We start from the raw sequence: 19938 nt of genomic DNA, 5'->3' as shown, positions 1-19938 counted from the left end.
CTGGGGCAGAGTTCTGTAAGGGTTGTGACCCCGGAAGATTTTTGGTGATGGTGGTGTGTTGCAGGGGGAGGGAGGGGTGGTGAATCCCAGATATTCGAGTGCAGTATAATTATTATACAAATACATTTCACGAATTGTATACTTCAGTAATATAAAATATAGAACATTATAATACCAATATCTTTCAGCTTTCTGTCTCAACCTCTGTCTCTCACTATATATATAACACTATATCTGATTATCTGAATGTTGAAAAGTATACTTAATATAGTGTCTTAGTACCTATATCGGCTATATTAATAGCTGAATCTCTATATATGCGTGCATCTGAAATACTTCTAGTACTTTTTTGTGATTAATATTTTTGATTTAAAAATAAACAAAATACATGCTTTTCTTATTTTGAAATATTCACTAAGACATATTATCCAACCGATTTCAAAAAATGGTAACTTATTTTTGAAAACAAAATGTTCTAAGCACCCAATACAAGAAAATTATTTTTCAATTTGGATAATACAACATTATAATTAACTACAATATGAAATAATGATATTATGGTAAAACTAATAAAAAAGGATGATGATTAATGATGCAGTGATAAAATTATGTAATATATAATTAGGTGTACCTATTTAACGGTCAAAAAAATGGCAATTTATAATCATCCTATAATATGTTTGTCGTTTGTCAAAATTGCGCGAAAGCCTATATAATATGATAATCGGGCCGTATGAAGCGAATGAATATTAATATAAATAATTCCAAACTATCGAATATTCCTGCGGACTGCCGCGGTCTTTGGATTATGACATCGCCGGGTGCGTATTATAATAATATTACATATTATTATTATATTATATTTTTTATGTAATAAAAAAATTTTATGTATTTTTTTGTATATTATAATATAACATTTTATAATCGCCATCTGTCGACCGTTTTGTTATCGCAAGCGCTAATAATAATTATATTATTGTGCCCAATAGGAATCGGTTTCGTAATATTATTATATATGCTCGTTTAGCTCTTCCTATATAGCCAGCTAGTCATAAGCTCATAACATACCTTACCTACTGTAGCTGGTAGTATATAACTGCATATTATTATTATATTATATATAAGCTCGTTTGGCATTTTTTCCTACACTCGCATCGTCGGCGATGTCGTTTCCGTTCGCCCGAGGCCAACAGAACGAGTTCGCTATTACGCAATATACATCTAATATATACGCATTATGTGTATAATATATTGCAAGTATAATGTATATATATATATATATATGCCATATGCAGGCGTGTATGAACATTTGTGTATCAGGAATTTGAGACGAAAGAAAGCGAGATTTTAAACGACTCGACCCATCGACGATTCGTTAATGTATAATGGTCACACCTTATTTAGTAAATTACAATAATATATTATCATGTAATTATTTGTTCTCGCATATTATTATTATGTTATATATTGTTTAGGTAACGCGCGTCTTACTATTTCGATTTCCGAAACAAGTGAGATATGTATTCGTTATATATGTAGCCGAGTCTTTAATATACGAATCGCATATACCTATCGTGCTCTGTGGGTTTCTTGTTTCTTGTTTTTCGAAGGTAGGTGCCTAAAATAAATAACTATACTGCAAGCTATTAGAGTGGGTGTACCGCTATACCACTTTTTGGAAACGATTTTTCTACAGAAAACGTATTTTAGATTCTGAGTGAAACGATGAATGTATTGATTTTACAATGATGTGTGTTTTTTTTTTTATTTTTTTTTTTTTTTATTTTTTTATTTTTGTGTCTGTGTACACGATAAGTAGTCGAAATAATGCTTCGATTTTCGACTTCAGTATCTTGTTCGATGGGAAAGTGAATATCGTTGGTGCATTGGGGAGGTCAAAATTTTAATTTCCCAGTAGTTTTCAAAAGCGATGTGAAAAACAAAAGAAAAATTAAGGAAAAACGGGAATTTTTACGCAAAATCGATTTTTAACAAAATCAATTTTGGTTATTGGTGTAACTCTAAAACAAATGACCGTAGATGCATGAAATTTTCACTGGTTGTTTATATTTGCATTTTCTATACACAATACAATTTTGAAAATAATTTGACTTTTTTTGAACTGTTTACGGACATTGTCAGTTTTCAGTTTTTTTAAATTTTTTTTCTATAAATATCAATAAAATTTTATTTGTTGGGTAAAAAAGCTTGAAAATTTAATAGAAGGCTCCTAGGTTATTGTTTCAAAGGCAGATGAAAAAAATTAAAAATCCTTAGTCACAGTTTTTTTTTATACACGTTTAAAGTTCAAATCTTGAAAAAATACGGAAAAATCACGAAAATTTGCAAATTATTTTGAGTTAGAAATTCATAAAAAATTTTCTTTTTAAATCTAAGATTTTAAAATCTAATACAAGATTCCTCATAAGTTTGTCTAACTTTATCAAAAAAAAAATTTCTACAAGAAAGTCAAATTAAATTTTTATGAGCGTTTTAAATTCATATTTTTACAACATTAGATATTCACTCGATTTCTCATGTACCGATTTCCTTATTTTCTTGTAATTCAAAAACGAATAACTGTAGATACATGAAAATTTCACTGAATGTTTATATTAGCATTTCCTATACACCATACAATTTTGAAAATATTTTGACACTTTTTGAGCTGTTTACGGGCATTTTCAGTTTTCAATTTTTTTAGTTTTTTTTTCTATAAATATCAATAAAGTTTTATCTGTTGGGCCAAAAAGTGTAAAAATTTAATACAAGACTCCTGATGTATTTTTACAATAGCAGTTGAAAAATATTGAAAATACATAGGCACAGTTTTTTTTTATAAGCATTTAAAGATCAAATTTGGACAGAATTTATCAAATTTATAATTTAATAATTATTTTGTAGTTAAAAATTTATAAAATGTTCAACTTTTATAGCTAAGGATTGAAAATTGAAAACAAGGCTCCACGTAAATAGGTTATTTATAAATTACTTTATTCACAATAATATCATCAAATATACTTGGTAATATCATAGGCTGACTGACCGTTTTCGCTCAGAATCGTTTTTCTTATACAATGATATTATATCATTGAATTCAAATTTAACACCATCCATTACAGTGACCCACTTGTAACCTACTGTACAGCAGAGCGACATCCACTTATCCACCTTTTTTTATTTTAACATTTTAAGCAATTTCGTCCATCACATCAACTTATTTTATAGTCAATATAATAGAACCGTTAAAGTAAACCATTTAAAAAAGGAAAAAAACGATGTAAGATAAAGTCGTTGATAAATTGAAATCTATTTTAAAAAGTCTTAAATCAGATATATACAAGGTGATTAAATAATCATGATCATCCCTATTTTTCTTTCAATAATGAAATTATTCGAATTCTCCTTTTTTGGAACTTATAAATGTACTTAGTCTATTTTTTCAAATTCTTGAATTGTTATGTACCAACTTACGTAAGGCGAGTGTCTTTTGATGACACAAACTTCTGTTTTGGAAAAAATTACTCCTCTTTTTTATACTGTGAATTACTTAGTAGATAATTTTTTGAAAATGTTGATATACCTAATTCAAAATTTTAAAAAGTAATTTCTCAGTTATTATCGATCTTTAAGTATATTTAAAAATTCCAAAAATCAGATTTTGAATAACTGAAGTACATACTTTTAGCAAAAAATATTAACGAAAAAAAACGTCCTCGCGCCTGACTTCGTGGTAGTGACATAATATTATATGCATGTGCGGAAGTCACGTGTCATAATAATATAATTGATAGTGATAAGTGAGCAGTGTTAATTCGCACTAATGATCATTATTTTCTACGTACACAACCTTGCTGCGATCTACGGCTAAATTTCCCCTTCGTATTGCCTATATTGAACTTCTTTATATTAATAACAGACCCCGTTCGAGATCAACTTATATAGATTGAAAATCCTGTATGAATGGTCAGTGTTTTTACTTATCCAATCAGTTTTCATCGACACATATCACACGTCATTGCATCGAATTATTTCGACCTGTGCATGTGCCACGTGTATAGTAAAATATAGTAAACAATTATTTCGGACTTGTCGTTGTGCTGATCGACAGTGGTGTACATTTAGTAGCCTAAATACAGTACCGTTTGAATCGTTTGATCGTGATTCACTATTAATAAATGTATGGAAAAAATAATGACAAAAAATACGCCTTGCGTTTAAAAATCACACTATATAGTATTATATATACAAAATGGCGTATATATTTATTTTTTTGTTTTTTAAATTATCACCACCTACCTATACATATAAATATAACAAATACTTAAGTTGAGGTATTTATTATTGTTAAATATACCTTCGTATGAGTTACATTTTAGCATAGTTTTATATAAGTACTTTTAACATTTTGCAATAGTAAAGTTTTAAATATTCTATTTTTTTCTTCAATATTTCTAAGGTATATTCTATAAATTAACGTTTATTATTTTAATTTTTCTAATGTAAAAATATAAGTTAAATTTCGTCTCCATCACTTATCGTCTAGTTCACACAATATAATATTTCCTTTATCCATTTTAAAATAAATTTCATATCGTGCTTTTTTGTCAATTTTGTATCTGCTTTTTTTTGACACGAAAATTATTTTAAATCTATTAAAAATGACTAGGCAAGTAGTTGAAGATAATACGAAGTTATTTATGTAGAAAAAACAATTTTAATAGACAATAATGCATAATATTATAGTTTTTTTTATTGATATAACTATATTTATATAATTTCAAACTTTATTCAACAATTAAAATAAATTCAAAACCAATCTTTTAGTATTATCACGTAGACATTTTTTTTAAAGTATTCAACTTTTAATATATCACACCAAGAGATTTTAAGAGATTATTATAGAAACGAAGGATTGATGTTCCATTCGGACGAGATATGCCAATGATTAATAGATAGTATAAAAGAGGACAGATATTTTAATGTGAATCGTCAATCAAAAATAATGAGATTAAAGTTAGAAAATGGCTTCTAAATTATATTGTTGACTGGGTAAAGGTAGCACGATAATAAAAGGAGCTTAATGATATACTTTATGGAAGTGGAAAAAGAATTGCTGCTATACCTATTCCATAGGAGTAAACGGCATTTTACCAATATTTACTACAATGTTTACAGAATATGATCAATGCTCATCACTCATCAGTATGCAGTTTTCAAACAATCGATTTACATTTTAAAAATATCCTTTACAGGCACTTAATATACATTTATAAAATAAATAATATAAATTACATGATAATAATATTATGTAATATGTAGAACATTTAATTTTTCAAAAGAACATTGTTGTTTCACCAAGGCCATGCTCGCACCAAATTTTTTCTTTAATCAAACGTTCATTAGAATTCTGAGTTTTTTTAAATATCCTTAGAGATGATATTTTTAATTAATTTGATTTGTATGCCACTTAAGTAAGTAATATCACAGAATAAACAGAAGGGAATCGAACATGTCGTCATCGACTTGTTTCCATGTTTTTCGGTGGTTCAAACTTCAGATCATAGCCCATAAGTATAAACAAGACCCCAATCAGCTGATCGAGTGTCGCTTCTATATTGATCGTGATACTATCTTAGTTCATGTTATTTAATAATATAGTCTATAAATAAGTAATGCTGCCATAAATAATGAAAAATAAGAATATTCCAACATAAAGGCTACTCTGGAGAATTTATTTCAAGAATTCAAAATGTTTGACCATTTTGAGACTATGCTTTCGATTCCCTTTTGTTTATTCTGTGGTACTATAGCCTGCTGTGTTGACAATAACTTCTTTTTTCAAATATTATCCACCATTTTTTACTTTTGTTAATGACATGATTCTTTTAAATGCTAATGATGCATCTAATACGAAATTTGAATAAGTAGTTACTAGTTTGAAGTTTTTTATACTTATTAAATATTATATACTATAAGGGTAACGATGTCTATGATGAAATGTTTATTAAAAGATATGGAGGCTATATTTATTTCAAAATAAGAGTAGTTAATATTTAGTTATCTACAACTATAAAGTTTTAATATTTTGTACTTTGTAAAAATTGTCTGGGTGTAGTAAGCATAATAGACTAATCATTAAATCTAGTTTGCTTAATCCAAAGTACCTATATTTTATATTTCTATAATTGTTTATTTTTATTTTATATTTAAAACTACCTGTTGGTTTAATAGATATTATTATATAGTAGGTATATAATGTTTAAGACAACTTCCAATTATAATTACAATTTAAGATGCATCAACGTTTAAAAAAAAAACCATGGTATTTGAAAAAAAAAAGTTTGTATATGCCCACCAAACACTCTCAAAAAGGTATAAAAAAATCTGTGTATTTGAAAATATAAAAAAAATAAAAATAATGAGCTTTTGAATGAATGCATTATAAAAGGATAAAATTGAGCATTTGATGATAATCATTCATTAATCATTATATATTATATTGTTCCAATACCTAAATAGAATATTTTATGTTGTATCAATGTGGAATATTTTAAAAAGGTTAGTTATATACTAATTATATACAAATATGAATCACGCTGATACAATAATTTCGTTATATTTTGTGGGCTCAATATAGTTAGTACTGAAATTTTTAAATGTAACGTTTACCGATCTTTGAGATTCAATATTATACTGCCTAAATATAGTAACATCACAGAAATACAATTTTAAGAGGAATATTTTTTTTAAAACATGTATTAGAGACTAGAGTTGTATATATTATTATTTATAGCCATATATACTGCTCGTATATTGTGTACGTACACAATATAATATACTTATAGGTACGCGTAATAAGCTACGCCCCGATTGGACATTGTCGAATATGAATAATAATAATGAAATTATGTTTCACAGAACAACTAAAGTGAGACCAAATGAATTTTACCACGGGGATCCCCTCGGGAAATTTTCTCGTGCCCCCCTCCACCCGGAACACATATATAGCAGTTGCGCCACCGTGTAATTAGTTAATGGAATTGTTGATGCAATGAACTCTCAAATATCCTAGGTATTGGGATGATGGTCTAAGGCCGACCCCGAAGGCAGTTGACCACAGACGCGGTATACCTATATATTGTGCATAACAAATAGAATATACCTGTTTAATACTATGTATAGGTACAATCGTATACCTATATATATATATATATATATATATTATATATAGGTATATATATATTATACGGTTGTGATGAATTTTCGAAAGAAAAAAAATTATTAAAATATATAGTCCGGTAAATTAAAATTGTTATTGTGCGTATACAAAAATAAATAAACGAAAGTAAGGCGACCAACTTTTATTGGTCTTCGTGGCAATTACCTTATTAAAAAACTATATCATATTATATATATACTATATAGTTATGCTTATGCACCTGCATCCGCCAAAACCTAACAGTCCATAATACCTGTAGGCTGTAAAACGCTAGAATGTATTGAGAATTGATCGTGATTCGATAACACGTACCTACGTGATTAAACTAGTAGGTACCATTGAACGAATATGATTTTTGATATTAAACTTATATAATAGCAGTGTTATTTAGATAGGTATTAGGTAGGTACTGCTGCATGGGGGCTAAGTTGCTGCATGGGGGCTAAGTTTGCTGCATGGGGGCTAAGTTGCTGAATGGGGGATAAGTTGCTGCATGGGGGCTAAGTTGCTGCATGGGGGCTAAGTTTGCTGCATGGGGGCTAAGTTGCTGCATGGGGGCTAAGTTGCTGCATGGGGGCTAAGTTTGCTGCATGGGGGCTAAGTTGCTGCATGGGGGCTAAGTTGCTGCATGGGGGCTAAGTTTTGCTGCATGGGGGCTAAGTTTGCTGCATGGGGGCTAAGTAATGTGAAAACAGTCCGGCCTCCATGTAGTGATGCCATAATAAAAAAAAAAAAAAAAAAAAAAAAAAAAAAAGGTAGGTACCTGTATTATTTTTTTATAAAATAAGATATTTGCAATCTGTCAACTAAGACAATTATTGGTAATTATTTGTACGAGGTAAGAATAGAGAATTTTTACATGCGTGTTCATCATCAACTTGTGGAGGAAGAAGTTCACTAACGGCACCTCAGATATACTGTATAAAACTGAATAAACTTTAAATGGCTGAATGTGCGCGTATGACGTGCGTCTATACCTGATACGATGCTTGTATGTTGCTTACCAAGGTAGGCGATTTGCTTAAACGTACCTACATCGATTATCACTTGAAACTGGACTCTAGAGGTGACTCGACGGCCTTATATATGCTTATATCATTCTCATCATAGTCGGTGTCACGAATTCTGCCGGTAATAAAATCTGTTATCAGTTGGTTAGCGTTAACCGACACTTCACCGGACTTTGTAAGAACGGCCCTAATAATTAATAATATCATTATAGTCGTGGTCCGTGTATGCAACGGATAAATTGCGGATAAATTGCGTGTATAAATTGTTCTATGATACAACCAAGGTGGATATTATATATTAATTATACCACAGATTATATTATGAAAATTTTCATATAATCTGTGATTATACTATAATATTATTATCTATGTTTAATGTTTATATTATATCTGTGGTTATCAGTTATCACAATAAATATCACGGGTGGAGTGAGTTATCGTCGCCTTATCTCGCCGAGTTGTATTTTCTACAAAATATACACGATTGATTTAATTGAACGCGAATAGACGTAAACAATTATTAATTAATATTCATTATTCGATACTCGAAGAATTTGATTGAGAGTTCAGACACTCGATCCGTCGTCGACGCCCATATTTATATATCGTATAACGTAACTCAAAAATCATCACAATGGGTCTCGAGCGGACGGCAAAGCAAGTGGACGACGAATTGGATGGGATTTGTCTACAAATGGTTCAATTAATGGACGAATATTGTTCGAATATCGGTCGACTGGAACACTATTTACGTGATGGATGCGTGCACCTAGCCAAAAGTAGGTACGTGATGGGCCACCGTAGCGTGTCCGACCTACAGCTACCGACGTCCGGCCAGTACACCGCTCGCTCTACGGTAGTGCGCGATGAGGACACTAATGTGATCCATTTGGCGTGTAACGATGGCGGAGACGACCCTATCAAACGTTTTGGCGTGCTTGTTCCAGGTAGTCTACGCAAAGCTCAAGAAGGTTTTTGCAAATGCTTAGAGTCCACAATCGAAGCCGCGATTATAAAAGCGGAAATGGAAAAAATTCAGGGAAATTATTCGTCATTAAAAAATGCGAGAAGTCAGATGACAAACGTAGTAAATAAGTGAAAATAAAATAAACATTGATTCCTCATACAATATTATATATTTATGTTATTTTTGTCTTTAATATTAATAAATGAAAAATGTTTTTAAATAAAAAAAAGATAAATGTGTAATTTAACCTAAACAATAACAATAAATATGTAAGTTTAAACTTTAATAATTGGGTAGGTATTAAGGGGTGATCCTCATTAGTTATTAACCATCAATTATTCTTTGAAAATACATTACATTGTAATTACATTTTTATCATTTTTATAAATATCTTATGATATATTTTTTTATAATTTTTTTCAGACATTTCTACCACGCACTTGATACTCTATTATAATAAAAAGTCTTGTACGTATACAAAAGGGAAAGTTTTTAAAAAGATAAGTTAAAATATATTAACTTATTATTTTCATAAATAATTGACAGTTATTTAATGTACCCACTCTATGTACATTTATATTTATATATATATAAGGGTGCCTTAAAACAACTTAAATATTCTTATGATTTCTGTGAGTTCGAATAGGAGCACTTGATTTTACTGTATCGTCCATCTCGTTTTTCACATAATACTGCATCCCAAACAAATAAGTTTGAGTTGAGAGGTACCTATACAAATAAACATAAATATATTACCTTGTATAAAACACAATAATATTACATATAATTATATGTCAATGTCAGTACTAGAAGTATAATTGACATAACACTCAAAAATGTCAATGTGATATCACTTTACAGACGAAATTAAGGATCTATACTTAACTAATGTTATCTTATTACAACTTAACCGTAAATAATATTACTAAAATATATACCAATTGATTTTAATAGACAGTTAGATACAAACACATTTTCTTTAGATTGTTATGATTTTTTGAAATTGTTGACGGTATGATTTTATTAATTTTAATTTTGAAAAAATTTTTGGAATTATGCCCATTAAATAAATAAATAATATATATTATGCATTCTACCAGCAACAGTAGATATCATGCTAAATTATATGGTATACAGCAGTACTGACAGCCTTGATATATTATGATGGGTTCTAGGTCACTTTGTACGGTCGAGCATTAAAAGTGCGAAACGCGGACACTTTGTACGGTCGGGTAAAAAGGTACATTGAAGAACGCGGACACTTTGTACTATTATATACATAAAGTATATATATCATAAATATAAGTTATATACCTAAGTAGTAAGTATATATAATATTATAAATTATAATGTAAATTATTAAAATAGAAAAACTAAAAATAAAAAGTAAATTGTTTCATCGTATATTAATAATGATCAAAATAATCAAACAAACAATAATATTATTATAAATCTTAATTGTATTATAATATTAGATATTAGTTTAAAGCAAATCAAAAATGTGTACAATATAAATATGTCATAATGACAAATAAAATATAATTTTTTACCTATAATATGGAAATAATTCGTCAAAATTAACGATCTAAAAAATATAAAATTTCCATTCTTTAATATTTAAAAAAATCTTTAAAAACTGCATGTATAATATATGGAATTTAAAAATTCCATATATGTTTTTTCCTTTTTTTGATGTTTGTTACATAAATTTAATAGTTTATTATTGCCAGCAGTATAGGATTTTTGTCTCTTATGAAGTCTATTGCCACATTCATCCAATTGTATTGCTCGCAAAACCGTCCAAAAACTTAGTAAAATTTGTCATATATAATATATAGTATTATTTACTTGCTAACTTAGGTATATAACTTATATTTATAATATATATACTTTATGTATATAATAGTACAAAGTGTCCGCGTTCTGCAATGTACCTTTTTACCCGACCGTACAAAGTGTCCGCGTTATACATTTTGAACAATGGACCGTACAAAGTGACCGTTTACCATTATGATGTGCTTAGGAAATAGAAATATTAAATATTGATTTATTAAAACTAGAAATAAGGCAGTTCAATGCAAAAATATAAACCAAAGTTAAATAGTTATTGATTCAATGTATGTCATGTAAAGGATAGATAAATAAATTGTGTTATCAACTTTATAAAATTAATTCTACATTGTTGTTAAATAAAATGTAAAAGTCCTTCATATAACATTAAACTCCAAATAATTATATTGCTACTATTCATTGGTGATAGTCGGGGAAATAGTCAAGGCTATGAAATATCTGTGTAGTTTCCATTTAGGTGTTATTAGATACCATGGCCCTTAAGTAAATCAAATTGACTCGCTGTTATAAAAATAATTTTTTTTTCTCATATCAAATATTATATGTATGTTATTTTAAATTACCCGTTTTTTTTGGCCAATTAATTAATATAGATTACGAGTCTGACAAACTATAAATTCATATGACAAATAGTTTAAAAAAATGTAATATACTACCTATGAGAAAGTTACTATGGAAAAATATAGTTAGAGTATGAAACAAATGGACAAGCCATATAATGCGGCATGAAGGATTGATAAAACTGATTATAGAAGGAACAAAAGACCAAGGATGCAGCTCATATGTATGAATGAAACTGAAAGCGGAGAATGAGAGATGGCTGCAAACCAATCCACAGATTTAAACAATAGATTTTTCACACACCACAGTCAATACAGGTGCACACTTGTGCAAAAAAATGTTAACTTTAAAGGAGCACACAACACAAAAAAAGTTTTTTTTAATTTGAAAGAATGTTCAATTCTAAGAATAATGGTATAGGGTTTACATTTCTACTCACATTATTCAATAAGTTAAGAGCAATTGAAAATAGACCCGTGACATTATTGAGCCCGGCTCATCGTAATTGGCTATCTTATACGTATAACAGTTCCTCGCTTCACACAACGATTTACCAACCTAAAAGTTTTATTTTTGAAATTAATTTACACATAAATGTGTGGTTTTATGTGTTTAAGACGATACAAGTATCAGAATTTCAATATAACGTTTAGTTTTTCAAATATTAAAAATCTTAAGAGATATTTTAATTTTAATTTTAAAGATTTATTAATATTTAAAAAACTAAACGTTATATTGAAATTCTGAAACTCTTATCATCTACACATAAAATAACACATTTATACGTAAACAAAATTTCATAAATACAATTTTTAGATTGGTAAATCGTTGTGTTAAGCGAGGAACTTTTACACATATAAGATAGGCAATTACGATGAGCTGGGCCCAATGACGTTACGTGGCTATTTACATTTCTTAATATCTATTAAAGTAATCATTTTTTTTACATCGGATTTTCACCAAATCATTAATTATAACTATAATAATTAAACATTTAAAAACATTTAAAGAATATTTTTTTTTGTGTTGTGAGCTCTTTAAGATTTATATAGTTAAAATAGTTAAATATATTTACTTCAGTAGTCCATTACTGTATAAATATACAATTGAAAGTTTTTCACCGTCCACTTCAGTGTTTGCCAATATTTTTGGCAAATTTTCTATAAATTAAAAAAAAAAATTATTTTTCTAAACAAGATTAAAAAATTATTAAGATATTTTAGTAACATTATTTTCATTAGCAATGAACTCAAATGTTTAAATTCTAAACCTATAACTTTATTAAATAATTTGGTAGACGCATAAATAATTTATTGAACTGATAATATTCTTTGTGCATTCAATTGATAGTAATATGCAAAAATAAGTTTTTTTTTCTTAAAAAAAACATACTACAGTACGTTTTAAATATAATTTAACGTTATTTCTTAAATGAATACCCAAAAGCCTTAGAAGATGGTATACACCATATACAACAGCTGGTTGTTTTATTTCTTCATCATATGCACTGTCAGGGACGGCTTTCCAAGAGTCTGCTTTTGATACATACTCATCACGGGCTTTTTCAAATGTATCTTTAACAATTTTTGAACATTGAGATTTTTTCAAACTGTAAATAATATCACATCAATTAAACTCAAGTTTAGGACAAATTACAAAATTCTAAAAAATACCTGCAATCCGAACAAGTTTGTTGAGAACTAGCATATTGACTGGTTGAACTGCGTGTGTTGTCCCGTTTAGCTAATAATTGTACAACCATTTGATATAAATATATTTCATTAAAAATATAGGAAATTGTATTATTTTACCTTTAGCATTATTTTTGTTATCATGGCTTTCTAATTCTTCGTCATTTGGTACATTATCATAGTCTTGTTCACCATTTCTTAAAACATAATTAAAATATTTAATGAATAAATATAAGAAAAATATTTTTGAATTATAAAAATGGGTAACTTAATCATACTGTGAAATAATATTGTTTACAGGTGGTTGGAGAGTCACTTTTAATGCTTCATAGTATTGGGCTTGTTCGTCTTCGTTAACTAACAACTTTCTGAATAAGAAAGTGTTAAAACAAATCCTTAGACCATCTAATACTTCTACGCAAATTATGTAACTATAAATTAAAAAAAATAAAACAAGATCATAGTTATAAGATTAATTTTTTTTTAAATTATAAATAATAAACAGAAGTTTTTTATATACGACAATAAATTAGGTATAGGTTAGTTATGTGTAATGATTAAGGCCCGGATTTATATGCATTTGCATGTTTTTTCTGAACAATCCAAAAAATAGCTAGGTAAGCTACAAGTTTGATTTGTAATCAATAGATCTGAAATATAAAGTTTTATTTTGCATATTTTTTCCTTTTTTGACATGTACTGCATATTTCTGTATTTTATGATTTTTTTATTGCATATATACGGTTTTAAATGCATAATATGTAATATTTTGCACATTTTAATTAAAATAACGTATTTATAGTAATATTTAAAGTTCATGTAATTTAACGAAGTAATTTTCTTATCTTATCTGAGATCTATCGGGACAAGTAGTAATCTGTCATTGAGTAGGTTTTAATGAATCATACATTAGTCGTGTTTGTCGTGATCCGAGTGAGCGTAACATTCATTCAATTTTATTTATTTATATTTAAAATGCTGAAAATCAATGCAACTACATCTAGTAGGCAAAAAATATATCAAAAAAAATATAGTATAATTTTATACAAACATAATATAAAAAATAATGAAAATAAAAGATTTTTTTAAATATTTTTTATTTTATAGGGTATATTTCTATAAAATAAGAGCATAAATGCATATTTTATGGTGCATATTTCTGAGGTTTTTAGAGCTTATAAATCCGAGCCCTAGTAATGATTTATTTCATAATGAAAGATATAAACTAACCGTTTTTCTAGTTGGTTTTTGTCAAGCACTTCAGGTTGACGTTTTTTTTTTCGTTGTTTTGTTATCACTGAAGTTATTTCTTGCTAAATATCTAAGGTAGCTTTCAAGCAATGTAACCACATTAGGTTGACATGGTAACTGAATTAACTAGAATCATATTAATTGGATAGGTAATAATAAAAAGAAAAATATAAGAAAAAACTAGCTAAACTTAATATGCACTACTATTTCTTACTGTATTCTTTTCGTGTACTAAATGACAATTATATCCAGTATGGAATTTTAAATTATCTGGAAACTCAAGGTCTGGTAACCTTCTTTTAGGTAACAGTATTGTATCAATAGGTACTGGTACATTTTCGTTTTCCACCATAGACTTATCATCTATGGTAATAATAGCTGGCTCTATTACTAGAGGTTTGGGTTCAAGTTTAACTGCTCTTTTCTTCCGTTCTTTTCTGTACAAATTCCCACCACTGAAACAACAGAATCGTTCTAACTTATCCGACCCTTTCAATGACAATGCAAGACTTACGGCGTAAGTTGAGCTTCTTCGGCCAGTTCTTTTTGAAGCTTGCGATTTTCTTCTGTATCTTTCAGTATGAACTCATCAGTTACAAATCTGTCCCATGTGGAATTCCATCCCTGAAAAATGCGTTCACATTTTTACTTGTAAAAGAGTCAAAAATATATTACACTTACTTGAAAATGAATGAGAAATTTACAGAATTTGCGACCTTGGTCATCTTTTTCAGGTACTACTCTCAAGACCTAAACGCACAGAAACATAAATGATTTATTAAAATGCTGCAAATGTGGTGGTACGTGGATATTTTATTACTTTAGAATCGTAAAGGACTTTCGTTTTCGCGGGGTCTGGCTCGTAGCACAGTACTTTTTCACCTTCTTCAAATTTGCATTTAGTTACTACTTTTTTTGCAGCCATAGTTAACGATCGACATTGCCACAACGAAATCAACGAGGACTAGAGACTGAATTTCTCTTAAACTGCCTCCATCATTTTATGACACATTAACTGTATGAAATAATAACAGCTAAGTTCAATACGAATTACAATTTATTAGAATTTTAGGAGAAAAGCAGTATGAATAAAACTCGTTTCAAACATCAATTTCTTATCACTACGCGCTACTATCACTTATCAAGGACGCTATTCGGTGTGACCAGTAACAAAACGTATTTACCGTATTTGGAACAATGAAGTAATACCTATCTTTTCTATATTTTTATTATTTTCTCTTAGTTTTCAGTATTCAGTTTCTTGTTAATAATAATAAATATTAAGTAATATAAGTTATATAAATTTGGGAATCAGTAATCACTAATCACGATACAATTTTTTTAACCCCCCCTATCATTAGTTTGACGAAATTTGTTCTTGGCTTATTGCTAACCCAAAGGTGCCATTAACTAGTTAAAAAGTTAATATTATTTTAATTTTTTACTTAACTAGTTGGTTTATTTTCTAATCAACTTATGAACTTAACTAGTTTAATTTACAGTTGAAATAACTTAGCTTTTCTCAATTGATATAAAAAAATCGATGAAGTTAATACATTTCGAAATTTTTCGTTTATACGTAAATATTACTATATCAATATAAAATAAAAATAATCCAATACTATAATAACACAAACATTTCTGTTCTTGTTCTTGATAACATAATTTTGTGTATATTAATATATTTTATTAGATTAAAAAAGCAATACTAATTTACATACTAATTTAAAAAAATTGATTACCTTTTAGATTCTGAGCGAAGCGATGAATGTATTGATTCTACAATGATGTGTGTTTTTTTTTTTATTTTTTTATTTTTTTTTTTATTTTTTTTATTTTTTTTTTTTATTTTTGTGTCTGTCATCACCTTTTAGGACAGTAAAAGTGCTTGGATTTTCTTCAATAGTAACTTTTCTGATAGGAAAGTGAATCTAGTTGGTACTTTGGGGGGTCAAAAGTAAAAATTTCCCAGTAGTTTTCACAAGCGACGTGAAAAACAAAAGAAAAATTAAGGAAAAACGGGAATTTTTACGCAAAATCTGTTTTCGAGAAAATCGATTTTGGTTTTTGGTGTAACTCTAAAACAAATGACCGTAGGGACATGAAATTTTGACTGAATGTTTATATTAGCATTTTCTATGCACCATAAAATTTACAAAATATTTTGACTCTTTTTGAGCTGTTTACGGCCATTGTCAGTTTTCAATTTTTTTAAGTTTTTTTTTCTATAAGTATCAATAAAATTTTATCTGTTGAGTAAAAAAGCTTGAAAATTTAATAGAAGGCTCCCAGGTTATTGTTTCAAAGGCAGATGAAAAAAATTAAAAATCCTTAGTCACAGTTTTTAATTATAAGCATTTAAAGTTCAAATTTTGACAAAATACGGAAAAATCACGAAAAATAGCAAATTATTTTGATGAGAATTCATAAAAAATTTTCTTTTTAAATCTAAGATTTGAAAATGTAATATAAGATTACTCATAAGTTTGTCTACCTTTATCAAAAAAAAAATGTCTAGAAGAAACTTAAATTAAATTTTTATGAGCGTCTGAAATTTATATTTTTACAACATTTGATATTTACTCGATTTCTCATGTAACAATTTTCTTATTTTATTGTAATTAAAAAACGAATGACTGTAGATACTTGAAAATTTCACTGAATGTTATATTAGCATTTTCTATACACCATAAAATGTTGAAAATATTTTGACTCTTTTTGAGCTGTTTACGGACATTGTCAGTTTTTAATTTTTTTAGTTTTTTTTCTATAAATATCAATAAATTTTTATTTGTTGGGTAAAAAAGCGTGAAAATTTAATATAATGCTCCTGATATATCGTTCTAATAGCAGTTGAAAAATATTAAAAATATATAGGCACAATTTTTTTTTATAAGCATTTAAAGTTCAAATTTTGACAACATTTATCAAATTTATAATTTATTAATTATTTTGGAGTTAAAAATTTATAAATTTTTAACTTTTATGGCTAAGGATTGAAAATTTAAAACAAGGCTCCACGTAAATAGGTTATATATAAATTACTTTATTCACAATAATATCATCAAATATACTTGGTAATACCATAGGCTGACTGACCGTTTTCGCTCAGAATCGTTTTTCTTATACAATGATATTATATCATTGAATTCAAATTTAACACCATCCATTACAGTGACCCACTTGTAACCTACCGTACAGCAGAGTGACATCCACTTATCCACCTTTTTTTAAATTGAGTCAAGTTAATATTTTTTTCATATTAACATTTAACTTATCGAGTTAAATTTTTAATTAGTTAACTGTTAACTTATTTATCTTGTGTCCTATTAACTTAACTTAAGTTAATTATTTTCATTAACTTGTCCACCTTTGTGCTAACCTATATATTATTATTATCCTCCGAAACTACTCGATCAATCTTCATTAAACTTGAAATATATTTTCATTATTCATTATTACCTATCTAAACTCTAAAGGATGAATAAATTATTAAGGTTGGAATTTCTAGATGCTGCATTGCTATCATTCAGTAATTACGAATAATAGCACATCTGCACATTAAAATAATAAGATGTTAAGAGCATGACTGTCTAATATCAACGAAACGTAGGTACCTACATCCAATAAGCCAGCCCAAAACTTATATTATATAATATTTATAAAAATGTAGTTTTTTCGACCACAAACCATTTTTTCAAAAACGTCAAGGTCCTGCAAATGTGTCATTTTTAAGGAGTTGTGCTTAGGCAATTATTTCGTTCCTGCGATTACTGATCGTCTTTGTGTGTGTAGTAAATGATCATTAGTGTGTGTAATGTGTATACTCCCCTAGGAAGCCGGAAAAAAAGTCCGGGCAAAAAAAGTACACGGAAAAAAGTTCAATTTAATTAAAAAAAAAATAAAATTACTAAATGTATAATATATAATATAAATTTAATTTAAAACTATAAATAATTTAAATTTAAAACTAATATTTATTTCGTTTTCGAATGCAATGGCCAATATTAATTAAAAATTCTTCCACCGATATTTCGTTAGGTAATATGGCCGCTCTAGAACATAAGTTTTTTAAACGTTCACCGGTACGTATTTTTGATGTTGGAATCCCTTCACCTAATTCTTGTAACGCTATTTTAGCTCTATCTACTCCTAACACTTCACGCATTTTAGAAATTAACTTCCATTCATATTTTATCTTATAATACAGATTAATTGTGCTATCTTTATTGCCTTTTAATGTACACGATTTTTCTATCATATATTCTAGTATATTTTTTCTATCTACCTTACCTTAATACCTTCTATTTCTGTAGATTGTATAACGACGTGCAATTTTAATTCTTTATAGTTTTAAATTATATTAGATCATACCAATCATATATATTATTAATTTTGAATTAATTAAATAAGTTTAAATATTTTTTATGAAACAATAAATCAAACCGGACTTTTTTTCCGTTTAATAATTTTCTTGTCGGACTTTTTTTCCGAAAAAAATTAAATCGGACTTCTTTACCGTGTACTTTTTTCCCCGGACTTTTTTTCCGGGATTCATTCCCCTACCATCACCAGCAACCCACATCAATTTACACTTCATTGTCATTTCTCATCTGGTTTATGGTCGCACGCACGCACATGCACAAGTCATTTAAAGTCATTAGAAAACCAATTTATGGACGTGAAATATCCGTCGCACTGACAAAAATTAAGGTACTTCTAGTGGTTCGATTTAAAAAATGTAAAGACGTTTCGTTTGTGTTTGGTAAACAAGTTTACTTTGCACCGGTCGGAGCACTTTTTCAATTTTATCAAATTCTTGACGAGAATAAATATTTTACATTTTATAAATTTATAAATTTTTGATATTGAATATATTAAAAAATATCTAAAATATAAAAATAACTTAAACCTAGTCACTGTTACCAGTTATACATACTAGTTATACAGTTAAAAATTTAATTTTCTTTTTTTTTTTGTTAATTCATCAATTACTTCTTCAGTACTGACAAGGAATGTCCCTATGTACTGCCATTAAAGTAAGGCCGCCGTTTAGTCATTCCTAAAACAAACAATTGCATTATGTAATAATAATAATAAAGTAAATTTATTTATATTATTTACATTGAAATATTACCTCTTTCATAGTGTTCCTTAAGTAGGTCTTTAACCGTTTTTAACATGAAAACATTCTCTCAGGTGTAGCAGCAGACACGGGTAATGTATGAAATATTTTAAATAATTTTGACTAATTAGGATAAATAATTTCAGTACATTCTTTTAATGCATTTAATCCTGTCTTCGGTTGTATATTTAATCTTTTAAGTTTAACATGCCACATTTCTAACTCAGCTCTGACAGTATCTATGTCAGTGTCGGGTAAAT

The 19938-nt window shown here is 28.0% G+C and overlaps 2 protein-coding genes across 2 annotated transcripts; one reads left to right on the top strand and one right to left on the bottom strand.

Moving 5' to 3' along the window:
• Positions 1-8666: 8666 nt before the first annotated feature.
• LOC132950968 (uncharacterized) lies at positions 8667-9363 on the top strand. The gene has a single exon (XM_061022612.1). It carries the CDS (start codon positions 8867-8869, stop codon positions 9329-9331), a length of 465 nt encoding a protein of 154 aa, XP_060878595.1. The 5' UTR covers positions 8667-8866; the 3' UTR covers positions 9332-9363.
• A 9-nt stretch (positions 9364-9372) lies between these two features.
• On the bottom strand, positions 9373-15656 carry LOC132950967 (male-specific lethal 3 homolog). The gene is given in 12 exon segments (XM_061022611.1): positions 9373-9928; positions 12687-12771; positions 13051-13220; positions 13285-13354; positions 13423-13499; positions 13581-13733; positions 14533-14582; positions 14584-14679; positions 14768-15008; positions 15068-15177; positions 15235-15303; positions 15374-15656. Coding segments are annotated over 12 exon segments (1344 nt in total). The 5' UTR covers positions 15479-15656; the 3' UTR covers positions 9373-9810.
• Positions 15657-19938: the final 4282 nt, after the last annotated feature.

This window comes from Metopolophium dirhodum, chromosome 8 (genome assembly GCF_019925205.1).
Source record: "Metopolophium dirhodum isolate CAU chromosome 8, ASM1992520v1, whole genome shotgun sequence".
Classification (NCBI taxonomy): Eukaryota; Metazoa; Arthropoda; class Insecta; order Hemiptera; family Aphididae; genus Metopolophium; species Metopolophium dirhodum.
This window is presented reverse-complemented; position numbering and strand designations above follow the sequence as displayed.

What these genes read in the sequence shown, in the direction of transcription:
- LOC132950968 (XM_061022612.1), top strand. Translation starts at nt 8,867, where the DNA reads ATGGGTCTCGAGCGGACGGCAAAGCAAGTGGACGACGAATTGGATGGG.